Genomic DNA, 17,274 nt, shown 5'->3' with positions numbered 1-17,274 from the left:
AGAAACTTAGTTTAGTAGTGAAATGAAACAGAAATGTAATAGTAATTCCAAGAGGTAGCTCTTGGTAATATTAGGATCAGGATTAGAAAATAAAAATAATGCAGACATGCCTTAGAGGTGTTTGGGGTTGGGTTCTAAACAACTGCAATGAAGCGAACATCACAATAAAGCAAGTCACACGAATTTTTTGATTTTCCAGTGCATATAAAAGTTATGTTTACACTATGCTAAATTCTATAAAGTGCACAATAGCATTATGTCTTAAAAAAACCCCAATGTATATACCTTAATTTTAAAATACTTTATTGCTAAAAAAATTGCTTACAATCATCTGAACCTTCAGCAAGTCATAATCTTTTTGCTGGTGGAGGGCCTTGCCTCCCTATTGATGGCTGCTGACTGATCTGGGTGGCGATTGCTGAAGGTGGCTGGGAAGTTTCTTACAATAAGATAATGAATTGCATTTGTCTTATTTTAAGGCAATATAATTGCTGCATCAATTGACTCTTCCTTTCATGAAAGATTTCTCTGTAGCATGTGATCCTGTTGGTTAGCGTTTTACTCACAGTAGAACTTTCAAAATCGGAGTAAATCCTACTGCTGCTTTATCAATAAGCTTATGTAATATTCTAAAACCTTTGTTGTCATTTCAACAATATCATTGCATCTTTACCAGAGGTGAATTCCATTTTAAGGAACCACTTTCATTATTCATCCATAGAAAGCAACTTCTCATCCATTCAAGTTTCATATGATATTGCAGCAATTCAGTCACATCTTCAGGCTCCACTTCTAATTCTAGTTCTCTTGCTAATTTCTAGTTTCTCTTTCTACCACATCTGCAGTTTCTTCCTCCACTGAAGGCTTAAGGCCCTCTAGGTTATCCATGAAGACGGGACTCAAACTATTCCAAACTCCTATTAATACTGATATTTGATCTCCTCCTGTGAATCATGAATGTTCTTAATGGCATCTAGAATGGTGAATAATTTCTAGAGGGTTTTCAACTGACTTTGTCTAGATCCATTAGAGGAATCACTATGTATGGCAGCTATTACCTTATGAAATATAGTTCTTTAAGAATAAGACTTGGAAGTGGAAACCACTCCTTGATCCTTTCAATTTGTAAAAAAAAAAAAAAAAAAAAAAAAAAAAGCACAGTATCTACGAAGCACAATACAGTGAGGTTCAATAACACAGGGTATGCCTGTATATTAGTGATACAAGTGAAGGAATAACAGCTGTAATGAGTGACTAAGTCAGCTTAGAAGAAAGGCATTCTGGAGTCGGTTTTTCTCGTTACATGCCCCGGACTTCCTGCTTCATCATCAGTCGGATTACATGTTAAAATTGCAGGTCCAGCTCTCAAGCCCAAGCCCTCTGAATCTGAGTCTTGGGAATTGGAACCCAGGAATCAGTATTTAATATATGCCTTAAGGTATTCTAGCTGGACAATAAAATTAGAGGTTCTACAATAAGAAAGTTTATACAACTAGCAAGAGATATTTATTTTGTTATTACTGTATATTATTTAAGCATACCTTGTATATCTTAAAATAAATAATGAATATATTAAACTAAAAAATAATTTGTTTTATGATACTACCTTCTAGAATTAACACATTATTCTGGTTATGTCGTTCATACAGGTCAAGGCTTCATTTCTCATTGGGATATGGTTTTGTTTGCTTGCTATAGCATGGATAATGAGCATCGAGTATCTGGCTTTGCAATATTTATCCTCATCTCCTCACCTCTTGTCAAACAGTTGAAAATAGAATGACCTCAAGTTAAATAAGCTGAAACACAATAACGAACTAATATTTTTTAAGGCCTCTAAATTTCTAGGTTGAAATTAATTCTGTCCTGGAGTTTAAACCCATCTCATTTACCCTAATTTTTCTTTGTTTTTCAATTGTCTGGAGAAAGGCCTCGATTTTTTGTAATCACAGAGACAGCTCTAACTTTGCCAGATAAAATTATTAATAATAAAAAGAGATTTACATGAAGAGTTTGTTAAGTGGAACCTTAGTTAGTTAAATACATCTCTTCAAAAGAAAAGTATGGTGAAGCCTCTAGTGACATTATACCAATTCAAATTTTGTACTTTGTAAAACTAACACATTCTTGAAAAAATAAAGCAAACTCTTAAACAGTTCACTACAAAGCATCTAGTTGATTGTGACAAGAGGATATTGAGCAAAGGATTTATGCAAATTGACCTACATTCCAATTTATGACCAACTCTTTTCTAAATAAAATGAACAGTACTTTACAGTAGCCTTAGAAACTTCAGATTCAAGGGAAAATAAGAAAGATTAGCTGATTTTATTTGAAACTATTTTGAGTAGAGCTTATCCCAGTATTCTATCAACACATTTCCACCCAGGCATGAATTTCCACACTCAAATGTTTTGCTGTGAAATTTTAGTGTGACTGTTTAGATTTCTTCATGTTTCTAATTAAAAATGTAGTCTTTAATCATATGTTTTTCTCAGAACTTGTACTGAGTTTTCAGTTGTAAACCCAATGTGAAGCACACTTAACAAGACAGCTCTTTTAGGAATTAGATCAGTTAGTCGGCTACCCTCAATTTCTCCTTTCCTCGTATGAGCAGGCTGCTCCTCACATCAAGGAAAAGCGATGTCCTGGGATTTCTGATGCTAGATCATAAGAATCTTTGCAGCTTCTGCTTGGGTTTTTTGGAACATTCATTCTTGGGATGCTGCCTCTTGGAACCTAGTCATCATTTTATGGAAAACCCAAGCCACTTCAGGACAGTTAAACTCATAGTCAACAGCTGGCATCAACTGCCAGCTATATATGTGAGCTCTCTTGGACGACCAGTCCAATCCTGTCCTCAGATGGCTAAATCCCCTACTGCCATCAGGCTTCCAAGGCAGGAAACTTCAAATGAGGATTGCTCAGCAGACAGTCAGCCCGCAGAACCATGAATGACAATAATACATTGTTGTTTTAATCCACTAGTTTGGGAGATCATTTTATGCAGCAATAAATGCTTAGAACATGAGTTTTATCTTTTTCTGCTGAGTTTGGGACTCTTATCAGACCTTGTGATTTCGTAAGGAAAATAACACACTGGAAGTCAAATGATCAAAAGTATTATCCAGTTCTCTAGCATCATAAAAGTGTTCTTGATTTGCTTAATGGAAATAGCTTAATCTTACCTTCTTTACATGTTTTTTTTTTCTCTCTCTCTCTAATGATTACTGGATCAAGAGCTGAGCTACATAAATTTGCAGAACCTTGCCCAATCCTCTCATCAAACAAATGAGGAAGTAGGATCCCAAAGATTTATAGAACCCATTCAAAGACATAAGAGATTGTCATCTGCTTCTCCTATTTCAAACCTTGGCTCTTGTACCTTTGTTCACAACTGTCTCGAGGGTGTCATAGTTTCCCTGAAAAAAAAGTTACGAGCTCAAGACAATACTGTGTGTCGTTATTCTTTGTCCAAATTTGCAAACAATTTTACAGATACTTAACCAACTCCATTGTTACTCAAGTTGAGTAAGAGCAAAATATTTCCATTTGATATTTTTTCTCCTGTCAAAATGTGTAGACTCTCAAATCTAACACGGAATGTTTAAGTTGTCACATTTCGCTGTTCTCATGTTAGGGCATTTAGTACATATCATGTAGTAGGTGTCCTTCTTCAGTCAAACAGGATTTATCCTTTCCCTCCCTGTCCCTCAACCAGTACTTCCTATACTCACACTTTCAAATAGATAATTCATTTCACGAGTTTTCCTCTCACTAAAGGTTGGTAACCCTTTCATCTTTGTTTTCCTTTTTGTTCTGTGTTCTGATTAAATTCTCAGGTGTTCCTCACATACTAAATATTTGTGTTTAGATGTCTTGCTATTACTTCTTTTTTTGCTTGCTTGTTTTCTTTTTGTTTGAGACTGAGTCTCTCTCTATTGTCCAGGCTGGAGTGTAATGGCATGATCTCAGCTCGCTGCAACCTCTGCCTCATGGGTTCAAGTAATTCTCGAGCTTCAGCTTCCCGAGTAGCTGGGATTACAGGCGTGTGCCACCACACCTGGCTAATGTTTGTATTTTTGGTAGAGACAGTCTCACTATATTACTCAGGTTGGTCTCAAACACCTGGCTTCAACTGATCCACCCACCTCGTTCTGCCTCCCAAAGTGTTGAGATTACAGGCATGAGCCACCGCACCCAGCCTTGCTATCACTTCTTAATAACATTTCAAATATGAAATTAATTTTTCATCCAAAACATGCAGAAAGTAAACCACCTGGTTTATCCTTTAAATATTCTATCAAGGAACCCACTACTTCCCAGGTCTTCAAGATTTCAAATTTCTAGACAAAATATTATATTCATTGTCTTATTGCTCCATTGCCTAATTTTATAGATTTTTCACTTGACTTATCTCTCATTCATCTTTTGCTCTCCAGTTCCACTGGTTTAGACATATATCATATTCTATTATTATCATATCATATATATAATATAATATTATTCCCAAAACTGGTTTAGACATATATCATATTACCTCAGGATTACTGTAACAACTGGGTCTGTTCTCTCCAACTAATTCTGTTTTAAAAAACATTTTCACTAATCTCATTATGTCTTCCCTGCTCAAAAACTTTCCAAGGCACCCTACTTCCTATCATGTAAATTCTAAATTCCTCTCATTGCTTTTAAAGGCTCTCCAAAATCAAATCCCATCCTGTCAATCCAGCTCCATGTCCTACTGCTCCCCAAACTCACCTCCTTACTGCCTTGAGAAGGAGCTCCTTATTCTACCTAAAACCACTTCCCTTCCAAATGTTTCACATTCCTCCAAGACAGGTTCAGTACCACTCCCATTAAACTTTTCATAGTATCTGTCAAATTAAATCATATTCAACATCATTTTTTAAACAAAACAGTCATTAATGGTCTCATAGTGATATATATGTGGTCAAGTAGAACAGTAAGTGTTGTGTTCAGGAGAAAAATTAAAAATATTCCTGACCTATCTTTCCAATGGGGCCTGAAATTCCACAAGTAGAGATCTGCAGGTTAAAATTCAACTTGAAGTTGAAATGTAAGTACTCTGAGCAATGGGTTAGCCCTGCAGGTTTTTTTTAGTATGAACTATGTTGTTGCATCCTTTCTGCAGAGTAAAACTTTGGAGTGGAGGGAAAGCCCTGCTGCATACCTAAAGAAGCCGAGGGCATCAATGAGGAAATCAAACAACAAAAGGAAGAGATGCCAAAATTGCAATTGCCTACTTTGCAAATAACTTTTTTTTACAATCAGCCTTGTGCATTATGGATATGAAGGACTATAAATTATTCAGAATATTTGATTAACCAATTACTCTCATTCTTCCACAGTGCTAGAGTTCAGATTTCTTCTTCTGAGACAAATGAGAATTGATTGCTACATTCATCCCCATAACACTATCTTCCTTTCTTTAAGTGATAAATTTTGGTTGTCATTATACCAGGAAAAGCAAAACAAAACAAAAAACAAACAAACAAAAAAAAAACTGGATTTCATTTGTTGGCGCAATCTAGCATTCTCCTACACTGTTTTTCCCTCCTATCATAGCCATTTGGACTTTAATGCTAAACTCCCTACCATCCCTACTACCACTAAATAGAAGAGATTCTAAGTAGTAAAGTTTTGTTTTTCATAAGTAAATTAAAAGGAAGAGGAGAGATATGGCCTTAAGTGGCCAAATGTTTTCTATTTCCCCTATGCACTTCCTTCCTGCTTTCCCTGCTTTGCCCCTTGCTGCTTATTGGCTCTTGCTACTCTCTGGACTGCATACTTGAATCTCTGTCCTGAGTTCTGGCTTCATGCCCTCACTCTCCCTTGCTACAGGCCTGTTCTTTTCTCTATTTCCCTCACCTCTGGCTTCCTCACTTTATTCCTCTACCTCCACCTAAAGAGAGTTCAGGAATATTTTTAATCTCTCCTACGAGGCCCCTGACTTCATGAGTTTCTGGTGACCTCAGTTACAATAGGAAAAATGTAATCCACTTCTGGCAGAAGAAGGAGCAGACAAATTTTAGGTATCTCTCAGATTACAGATAGCAAAGAGAACTTCTAAAAGTTACAGACCAAGCTTTGGATCCTGACAACTCAGTTGTTAACTCCACACCATCCCACACAACAGCACTTTCCTATAATGAGGGATGATTGATAATTATCCATGAGCATTGAAGCAAAAATCCAGGACAAATTGTTTTCACTATAGTATGGAAATGGAAATTAAAGAAATAATTAACTTTGAAATTATGAATACCTTACCTTTGATAGCCAGTCCTCTCGAACTTGAGGTTACAAGGTAAATTATGTAATTCTTTCTGGACATTTTATTATGTTGGATCCAAATGGCATCATAATGCTTTTAATAGAGCTAATGAATAGAGTACCTCAAGTCAATTGTTTTGACTTTCCATTTATGACAGCTTTTCTCCTGTGTGAGCATATAAACAAGAGTTTATAGGCTCAAGTAGAACAGTAAGTGTTGTGTTTAGGAGAAAAATTAAAAATATTCCTGTCTTTCCAATGGAACACAACACTTAACAACCAAATAAAAAAAAATAGTCCGAAATACTCTCTGCCACACTTGGGAAAATGTTTTATCTTTCTTTTTTAACCTGAAAATACTCCTTCCTTTTCAGAAAACATTTAAAGACAGTCCTTCTTAAGACCATTTCCAACGCTGTTTATACAAAGGCCCTAAAAATGGGTCCTTCTAAGACTCTTCCAAGGGTCAAGCAAGAAGAGACTATGAATGTCTTGATCACAGCTAACATTCATAGGCAAAAATGTCCTCAGCTTTCTCTTTTTTCCTTTCTTCCAAGTTGGCTACTGTCTATAAACTCCATGATTAGTAGTCAAAGCATCCCCTAACCCTTGAGCCTGTGGGAATTTAGGAATTTCAACCCGAGCACGTAAGTCCCCAAGGCCTCTTTTACTCTTGAAGAAATCCCTCACAACAAAGGACAAGGGAGAAGCCAGGGGGAGGGGCGCCCAGTGGACTTGGCTGGAAGAAGTGAGCGCGCTGGGGTTGGAAGAGTAACTCGGGCTGCGGGCTGAACGTAGCCGGTAACCGCGGAAGAGCAGCATCGCCCCTGCACCTGTGGATGCTGCAGTCCGGGGATGGCGAGTGCTTTCTCCTCCCCAGCCTCTCCCTCGCTCTTCGAGGTGACTCGTGGGACCCTGCGTCTTAGTGGTGGGTTTGAATCGGCTATTTCACACCCAGTTCTTCCTCCCCTCCGCCACACACAATCACATTCCTGGAGCTATTCCAAGCTGCCTCCGCTAAACACCGAATAAGCGAACCCTGCCTGGAAACTTGAGCGAAGCTGAGCTGCGCCGAACTCCACTATCCAGTGACCCCAGCCAGTGTGGACGCCCTTTTCACCACGCTGTTTACCCAGGTCGAATTTAGGAAGAATCAGCCTTCGGCCTCAACCTCAAACCTATTGTGCACATGGGCACAACGTTTGGAGAGGGACTAGAAATTGTCCCCAGTCTGGCCCTGCCCCAGCACCTTCCTTTGCTCAAACCTGTACCCAGTGGAAGTTTTAGGAAGTTTCCATTTCTCGTGCCCCGTTTCAACTTGCTCCCCAAAGAGAACATGAAAACGTGGGAACTCCGGAGGACAGAGATCTCCCTGTAATCTGCTCTCTATTCGGATCCTGGGTCTCTTAGTCTTTCTTTATTTCCCAGATACCGCCCCAAGCACAGTAGACCGGACCCCCAGGCTTGGGTCGTGGGGCCGACGCAGAGGATCAGCGCCCAGGCGCAGCCTCCCACCCTCCTGACTCACTGTAAACAGTCGGGCACCCTCCCTCACCTCCAGGTGCCACCCATAGCCATCGCCTCGCTCCCAGAAAAAAAGTCCAGAGACAAGAGGGCGGGGGGCGCGGGACGCCGGGGGAACAGAGCTGGGCGGGACGCAGTCTGAGGCCGAGGAACATTCATTTTCTTTCTATAATGCCCATTCCCGAGGACGAGCCTTTGGGCGAAGTGTCCGCGTCCGCCCGCGCACTCACCCATGGCCCGAGGTCCCGTTCTCTGCAGTCCCCAGAGGAGAGCGAGTGACCAGGCGCTGCGCGAGGCCAAGTTCTCCAAGCCGCGCTCGGGCTCCTCGAGCCCTGGCAAGTGACAGCCTCGCCCCTCCCAGCGGAGACAACTCGCAGGACGCCTGGCGACTCTGCGGGCGCACAGACCCCTCCCTCTTTCCACCTGCCTCCTCTGCTAGAAGCCCATTTCCCTCCCCTTCGCTGTGGATCTCCTCCCCAGAGGCCCCCACCCTGCCCCCTTTCCCTTTCATTAGAGACACGTGCAAAGTCTCTCTCCTAAATACATTGAATGCACGTTACAGGCACACACGTTGTCTCAGTAGCCAAGATAATGATCTCTAAGTGGAATCTGGAAAGAGATTATTCCAAGAGACAGGTTTCACATGATAATTTTATGGTCTCTAGTCTTCTGTATACCATTTTGTTTCTTAATGATAATAACATTAATAAAGAGAAGAGGAAGATAAAATTCTCCCTTTAATTTATACTTTGTCATCTCCTCTTTCTTCTACATAAAATATGTTTCTGTAATTGGACAAGGTTATAAAGTCCTAAAAACCATACACATAAACACGCACGCACGCACCCTGACACATACACACACACACACACACACACACACGCACAATAATATGCAGAAATCACCTGGAAAATGAACAACTCAATCCAAGAGGCAGTTGATGAGGCTGAAGAGCACAGGACTTGGCAGTTGAGAGGATGAGTTGTAATCCTGGCTCATTTCCTAATTTGTAAAATGAAGGATCTGGAAAAAGTGATCTCTAAGGCCTCTTCAAGCTAAAAAAAAAAAAAAAATTATATAATTCTATGGGTTATTGACCTAGTTCTTTCAAGAGTCATACTGGAGAAGTTATTTCAGTAAATCAGTCCCCAAGGTATCGTACACTGCTTTTTCATGCAAAGCACACCCAGAAGTATACACATATCTATACTGTGAGTAAGCGGAAGAATAAAATAAAATGGACATGATTACTTACCTTGAGGAACATTGCTATCTAATGGGGAAAAGGTGATATGAAAAATCAGTAACAATATTTTTAGCAGAATGCATGGATAAATGCAGAGCATATCATTAAAATGCCACAGAAACATCTGCACAGCTCTTTCTCACGTAATGGAAGAGCTATATACTCCTGGCAGGGGTGTTGTAAATGCACTTCAGTTACATGGGAATACAGTCATTCTTATGGGAGGGAAAAGGAATTAGTCAATAAAAATTAAAAGTGTTCAACATATCACTCAGAAATGCATCACCATTCTGGAAATTGACTAACATGAACTATGACTGTTGCAAAGTATAACACTAATACATTTGTTCAATAAAGGTAAGTTGCTGGCTCAAGCCTGTACTTCCAGCACTTCAGGAGCCTGAGGCAGGCATATCGCTGGAGCTCAGGAGTTTGAGACCAACCTCGGCAGAATAGTGAGACCTCATCTCTACAAAAAATAAACAAAAAATTAGCTGGGTATGGTGGCGTACATCTGTAGTCCCAGTTACTTGGGAGGCTGAGGTGGAAGGATCACTTGATCCTGGGAGGTTGAGGCTGCAGTAAGCCAAGACTGCACCACTGCACTTCAGTCTGGGCAACAGAGAGAAGTGCAAAAAAAAAAAAAAAAAAAAAAAAGTCTCACAAAAAAAGATAAGTGATAGATTTTGGAGACTGATTCATAAGCTCAGTTTTAGGATCACCGCAAGCAACTTACAATCTATTTCCTGAAGATTTATTCAAAATAATGTTTGAACTCTAAAAATTAGAACTATTTTTTGTTTTTTTCCCATGGTATTCTATGATAATCCTGAAATACAAAATAATAATTATAACATAAACTGAGTACAGTGTGCTAAGTGTCAGGCATTGTATTAAGGGCTTCGTATTAACTAATATAATTCTCACTACAAAAGGAAAATACTGGTATCCCCACTTTACAGATGAGGAAATTAATCCACACAGAGATTAGGCACTTGCCCAAATTCTAGTAATAAATGGGAATGCAAAATTCATACCCAAGACAAAAAACTCCAGAGTCCATGATATTAGTCAACTAACCACATTGTTTCTCAGTATCCAACTGGTTTTGCCACATGCTTGAGAAAGATGGTGATATCTTTTAACACTAAATATAATTCATAAATATTTTTAACATTCCCGGTAAAATATATGACATTTGGAATACATTAAAGATACAAATCATCATATACTGGCTTTTAATAATCAAAATCATGATGTCTTTCTTTTGGCTTATTATAAGTGAATACATCAAAATGTTAATGTTTAATTCATTTATCTTACAGTGATGATGTAAATGGTGTCAGTATCCTAGATCTCAGGCATACAGAGGCCATTATCTCACATGAAACCTAACAAGTTACATGATATTATATGGGAATTCAATAAACATATGCAAATTAATTCATTATCTCAGTACATTATATTTTTTTACTCTAATTATCCAGTATTTCTGCTTTCTCATTCCTGTCACCTCATTGTCCATCAAGTATTAAGGTTTTGCTTCCAAAATATTCTTCCCTCTCATCCCTCATCTTCAGTTTCATTGCTTAGACCACCTTTTAGCAAGTCCTGTGGAAATACAACTAACACTTCTTTTTTAAAATATGGAGATACTTACCAACCATGGGACTCAAAATTGAGGCTTTAGCTAAACTTGTAAAATTCTGAGATGAATAGAAATTTTTCTTTTTTGAGATGGAGTGTCTCTCGTGTTGCCCTGGCTGGAGTGCAAAGGCACGATCTTGGCTCACTGTAACCTCTACTGCCCAGGTTCAAGCGATTCTCCTGCCTCAGCCTCCTGAGTAGCTGGGATTACAGGCATTTTTTAGTAGAGACAGGGTTTCACCATGTTAGCAAGGCTGGTCTCAAACTCCTGACCTCTGGTGACCCACCTGCCTCTGTCTCCCAAAGTGCTGGCATAAGCCACCGTGCCTGGCTAGATATTTTTCATTACATAACCTTGTCGGTGCCAAGGGAAGACTCCCCCTTTGCTCTCTGAAAGTTCACTGAAAATCTACTGAGCAAAGATGGATAAAAAGGAGAAATGGCGTACAAATTTATTAATGTGCGCAGAGAACCACAGAGCGATTACCTCAACCCCCAGTGGGGTAGAGAATCTTATATATTCCATCTTGAGGTTAAAGAAAGAATCGGGGCTTATATTACGGCAAAATAGGTTACGGTGGCAAGACAGATTATGGGAGGGGGAGAAGAGGAGCCCAGGCTTGCAAAGGTGGTTTTTCTATGCAGATGAAACCTTGCAGGGCTCAGCCCTCACTGAGAGCACAGAGCAAATGTTTCTTTCAGACTTTTAATCTTTCCCACATCCAGACAAAGGAAGGTCTCAGAGAAAGCCTGGCTGCATCAATGAAGATTTTCTCTACTGATGCGAATCTCCCCCCACCAAAGGCAGCTTTTCAGCTATTCTTGAATTTCTAGCTTTTCTGAATAGTCCTCTTGAAATATGTCAAGAAAATAAATTTGGAGGGGAAATATTTTAGTTTCCTTCTGTTCTCTTTTGGAAATTTTTCTTTAAGAAAGTTTCACTTATTAAAGGCAAGGTTGATAACTTTGGAAAGATGTGAGTTAAAGGTTGCTGTTTAGGAGGCAGGCAAAGGAGGAGAAAAACAAGTTGGGATAAGCAGAAAAGAACAAATTTAGATATGTTATCCCATATCTTCTCGAATCAGCCTCTTAGTCCTGAGAAAAGTTCAGCTGAGGTAAACAGTAGGGTCCCACTCCAGGAGGCGGCATGACAGATGGGCTTGACCTCCATTTATGGTGCAGACAAACAGATATTTAGTAAGAGGCATTTCTGTAGAAACATAAGAAAAACAAAGATTAATGTCTGGAGTAGTCTATAAACTAACTTTTCTAGCATATCTGAAGGATCTTTAGATGGCAATCTGACAGGTTTTTTCTGGCTTGTAGTTTGAATCAGTTATTCAAATGAACGTTTGGAAGAGTCCAGACATCAAAAGGCATGAAGACTGTTTGTATATAAGTTGCTGTAGCGATTTTTCTCAAAGTTTATATCATGTTACTAGTTTTAGTTTGCAGAGCTTTTTTTAAACAGCACATTTTTAATTTCTAATGATTTCAAGTTAGAAAAATGACACAAAAATGTGAAAACCTTAAAGACTTGTAGCCAGAAAATAATTCAGAACACAGTCCAAATTGTAGGCAAATAATAAAAACTTGAGAACAATGGACAAGGCTAAAATCCAATAACAGGTATACTATAGTTTTCTTCTGAAACATATGTTTCTCTCTCTAGTCCCCCAGGTCTACCAAAGATGAGTCATAGTGAGACCAATTTATTTGCAAAGTAAGATTTACTCTTATTATAATTGGCCTAATTATGTGCACAAAGTGCAGTAAGAACACTGATTTGTTATACAGCCTTTTTTAAAGTTGGCTTTGCTGGAACTTTTACATAAGGAATCTCACATTAGATTTTTAAAAACCTCCCAGGGCTAGGAAGCCAAACCACGGATTTGCTATGAGACTGTGTCTAATACCTGTATTAATTGGGTACATTCCCCTTTTCTCAAGGATTCCAAAATATCCTGAGGTTCCTGAACCTGCCAAAAAGTGACATTCTACTTGCCGCAAGGTCAGGAACCTTGTAAGAAAACCATATAGACAAGCCACCAGGCCAGTATTTACTGGGGGCTTTTTTAAAATCAGCTCTAGAAAGTCAACCTCAATTCCTCAAAGTAGTGTGGTAATATCTGAAAATATGTCATTCCATCCACAGCCTTGGTAAAATATTGTCTACAATTGTGTATTCTTTTGGAAGAAAACAGATTCTTATTGAACATATGCAAATAACTATGTTGCCATAAAATAAGACCACCCACAAATAGTTTCTAAATTCTAGTGACATCAGGTAGAGAAAATGGTAAATGTTTCCACTTTGCTCACAAAACTATACTTTACCAATTACCGTAAGCTATAAATAATTCAAAAGAAAAAAAGTTTTCTTGACTCTAGAAAACAAAAACCGTCAGCTATATTTCAAATTTTAAAAAATCATAGAAAAATCATTCCAGTTCTCTACCAGTTCAGTCTTATATGACTAACTTTTGTTCTGCTTGATGTTGGGTTAGCAATCTTCATGAACTCATTAGTTTTTCTATTAGACTTCTGAAAGTTTTTACCTAGTCTAATGGTATGACCTCTGAAGTTCTCAGAAACCTGTATTCAAAGGTACTTGGCAATGTCTTTTCCATGGATTTCCTTGAAAAATAAGCACATTTTGGACTGCAGCCAATTGCAAACTACTTTCTGAGAAGACTCAACGTGAAACAATCATTGTCTGAGGATGACAAAAGATACAGAATAGCCATGGTTAAAGGTGCAATTGACAAGGACATTTGGTCATTTTTGTGGTATACTGCAATTTAACATAATAATTATAATCGTAACTGATATCATATACCAAGACATATCAGAATTTTAGGAATTTCATGCAATTTTGGAACACATTTATACAAATATAACTCAAAGAGAGTGAAGCACCATTTCTTATTTGACAATATTTCTGTATGATTTTTACACATCACATAAGCCTTATATATCTCTCTTGGACTTCCAGGGGTTCTTTATAAAATATCCAAAAGTTAGTTTGAGGTCAAAAGACTTAATTTTAGAATTTAAAATTTGGTTTTGGAAGTGTGTCAAATATCAAAGGTTTAAAACACTTTATATTAAAAAAAAAAGTTTTAAAAGATGTGATCAAAATAGGATCACAGGTCACTGTAAAATAAGTTGTTCATTTAGTCAAATTCATAATTAAAAGATTTCAAAAGCAAAACACTTCACTCTTTGAAAGAGAGGAGACTCAGTTTTCCAATCAAAGTACCTAATAAAGACAGTGTGAGTCAAACTCTCCCTTCTACTTCTTATTTTTTGCAGTTTATTCAAAAGATGAACAATAATCTTCCATTATACTATCTCTTGTCAATACTACATGAAAATCATGTTCAAAAGAGAAAACTAAAATATATCTTTGCATCAGTGTGTTATTAATGTTAGAGCTAATTTAATAAAATACTATAAATAGTTCCATTTAATCTCAATCAGTTTTGACCACACCACATAAGATTTGTATAAAACTTTTATAACTCTCAAAAATTTTTTCATTCTTTTTCTTTCCCCAACTTTCTATATCCATTTAGTTTTACCTATTATTTTTCCCTTCAATTTTAAATAACATTTATATGGCCTCTGAACTAGGCAAAAATTAATTTACCTTTTCTTTAACAAAAACCACATTCTCATACCTTTGTTATAACCTTCCTCGCCTAAAACACATTGTACTTTCCTTATACATTTTTCATACAGAAATGTTTCTCTTATACCTGGTAGTTTTAATTTTATATATTAATTACAATGCTAACTCTTAGTAACCCTAATTTTCAGGGAAAAAACCTTAGAAGTTAGCAATTTTTATTGTTATATACCAGAGGCAGTGCCCAGGACATTTCAAGAGAATTCCTGGTGAATCCAACTTCTTTCAAGGGGGAAAGACCTTTCAATACAACGTCTAATGAATCCAGCTCCTCCCGGCATGGCCATGAGGCACTGCTGGGTCAGGCAGGATGAGGTTCGGGTGCTGTGCCCTAGCCCTCACTGTGACCAAATCTCTAAACCCTAGACTCTAAAGACTCAAAATCAAAGAAATAAACTCACAGACAAATTAAGCAAGCGTCAACTATATCACAGAAGAAATCGTTTTCTGGCCTTAAAAAAATCTAGAAGAGACAGTATAAATTTATCTGTCCAATAGATCCAGGCAAAAATGTGTGAATTATATTTAATACCTACAATTCTGAAGACATTCTAATTTTCTTTTACTAACAGTTTTTAAGCTAGTTTTATTTACCAAAGATTACTAATGTCACATGAACTTGAAAAGCATTGGGATTTAATGTAGCCATAGAGTGACTATGGGTCATTGTATGAGCATTTTATGTCCCAGCCAAGTATCATTTCTACATTGCCAGTGATTTTTTATTTATGTAGGGAGAATGTTCAGCAAGAGGAAAGGAACACTGACGATGGAGAATGGGAACACACAAACATTTAATAACTGTGGACAAGAGGAGTTCATGCAGACCAGTGCAAAAAATAATCTTAGGCTAGGGAAAGAACCCAGAGAAAGTCCTGTAGAGAACGTTTCAACAAGAAAGAAGTGTCAACTAGAAAAAACAGAAAGAGTGAAGAAGATGAGGACTGGCAAGTTCCCTTTGGACTGGTGGTTATGAAGTCACTGGTGAAACAGTAGCAAGAGTATTATCAAAAAGTGAAGAGCAGAGAGATAAGGAATAAGGAAATGGGTGATAGGAAAAGAGTGTAGACAACCTATTTAGAGTTCACAGTGAAGGAAGGTAGAGTGGGCAATAAGTGTCAGAGGAAGTTTATTTATGAAAGAAAAAGAACTGTATGTTTAATATGTTAATGCATATATATGTTTCAATCTTGAGACCTACTTCTTAGAGTAGAATGAAGAGATGTTATCTGGAACACAGGAGGAGGAATAAGCCAGAGAGAAGAGGCAAAATTACCTAATCCTCTGAGATAGAAAAAGAAGTAGAGAAAGAGAGTGTAAAGAAAAAAGAAGAAAGATTTTTATTTCAATATGGAGCTTTGGAGCAGAGGGCTGATAACCTCAGGACTTCGTGGAGGCCTGATAACTTCAGTATTCTGTAGGTACTAGGAAGGAGATGTGCTGAGAGAAAACAAACTGGGGCTGCAGCCCCACTTAAGAAAAGTAATGAAGTTTGTTACAGCTGCTGTAGTGAAGAGGATAGGGAGGTGACCATGGTATAATAAAGAAACATCCAGTAACATTGAGGTCCAAGCAGAGACTGAATCTAAATTTACAGAGACACCAATCTATAACTTGACTATAGGAGAGGATAAAACAGAAAACTTAATTAATAGAAAACCAAGAGCATTTGTGAGTGTAATGGTAGAGCAGTAGGGAGAAAAGGGAGGTAAGGTTGATGGCAAAAACAACAAAAGGAGTTAATTTATCCAAACTAGAACAGGAAGAAAGAAGACCCCAGGACAGTAGCAATGGACTGTGAGAGAAGAAGGGGCCAAGGTACTGAAAGGATAAAGGAAGTTTAAGAGCAGATTTGGGGTAAATAAATCTTGAAAGATGGGGATAGACGAAAGTTGTTGGTCAGCTATTGCTGTATTAGACCTTAATATTTCAGAGGCTGAGAAATTTGGAGTTCAGTGAGATCCAGGGAAAGACTAAAGAGTAGATTTGTAAAATTCAGCAGAAGTGACAGTTCCTGCTATTGAGGCAAATCTTCAAAGACAGGTGCTGGGAGAATTATTAATAGGGATACTACAGTACACCACAGTGATTATGGGGATTGGAAAGAAAGAAAAAAATGTCAAAGTCCAATTTAAATAAGATAACGCATTTGAAAGACTGAACATTTTAAACAATTATACAAATATTAGCTGCAATTATGAAAATTGCTGATGGGAATAAATGAAAACAGTCTATATAAACCATAAACATGAAGCATAAATTTTCGTAATTTATAATGAATAAGGACGAAGAGGAAATCATGGATCCTTGAGCAGGGTAACCAACGATGAAAAAGATGGGGAGGTCAGACTGGTTTACCAGGGAATGAGGTTCCATCTACAAGACTCAGATTTTTTTGTGTTTGCTTTTTGTTTTGGTTTGGATTCGGTTTTGCTCATTTGTTTCAGTTTTATAAAGATTGAAGTGGTTGTTTCACAAAATACATGTCGTTACAGATATGACCCTCTGGCCTTATTTTCCCAGCCAGAAACACCAACACAACAACTTCCAAATACAGTCTCCTTTACAATTCCTTAACTTCTGTTCTATTCCTAGGATGGCCTCACTGGGCTTTGGTTTCCCTTGAGGAAAGTGATTTTGTTTGTGGTTTGCATTTGGGTCACAAGAGAATTTTGAAGGCTTTTGAGCCTCCCCATTGCAAAGCTGTAGGTAAGTGTCTTGTGACAGCTATAGCAATAAAGCAGAGTGGTTTTCCTTAACATTTAAATGCAATAATTAGTATATGTTGTTTTAATTTTTTTTTTTTTTTTAATGTTTACAGAACCATGTTCTCGAAGCAGTCCAGTCTCTAGAGCTTCACCAGGTGGGG

The 17,274-nt window shown here is 37.9% G+C and overlaps 1 protein-coding gene across 1 annotated transcript in view; it reads right to left on the bottom strand.

The window, feature by feature from the left end:
- GPM6A (glycoprotein M6A) overlaps positions 1-8,332 on the bottom strand; it is a 388,474-nt gene extending 380,142 nt beyond the window's left edge. Inside the window, 2 exon segments of the mRNA XM_011995126.1 lie at positions 8,052-8,071; positions 8,074-8,332. Coding sequence (XP_011850516.1) covers positions 8,052-8,071; positions 8,074-8,332 — 279 coding nt within the window.
- Between the last annotated feature and the right edge of the window lie 8,942 nt (positions 8,333-17,274).

The sequence above is a fragment of the Mandrillus leucophaeus genome, unplaced genomic scaffold, assembly GCF_000951045.1.
Source record: "Mandrillus leucophaeus isolate KB7577 unplaced genomic scaffold, Mleu.le_1.0 Scaffold473, whole genome shotgun sequence".
In the NCBI taxonomy this organism is placed as follows: Eukaryota; Metazoa; Chordata; class Mammalia; order Primates; family Cercopithecidae; genus Mandrillus; species Mandrillus leucophaeus.
Note: the sequence above shows the minus strand (reverse complement) of the source record. Positions and strands in the feature narration are given on the sequence as shown.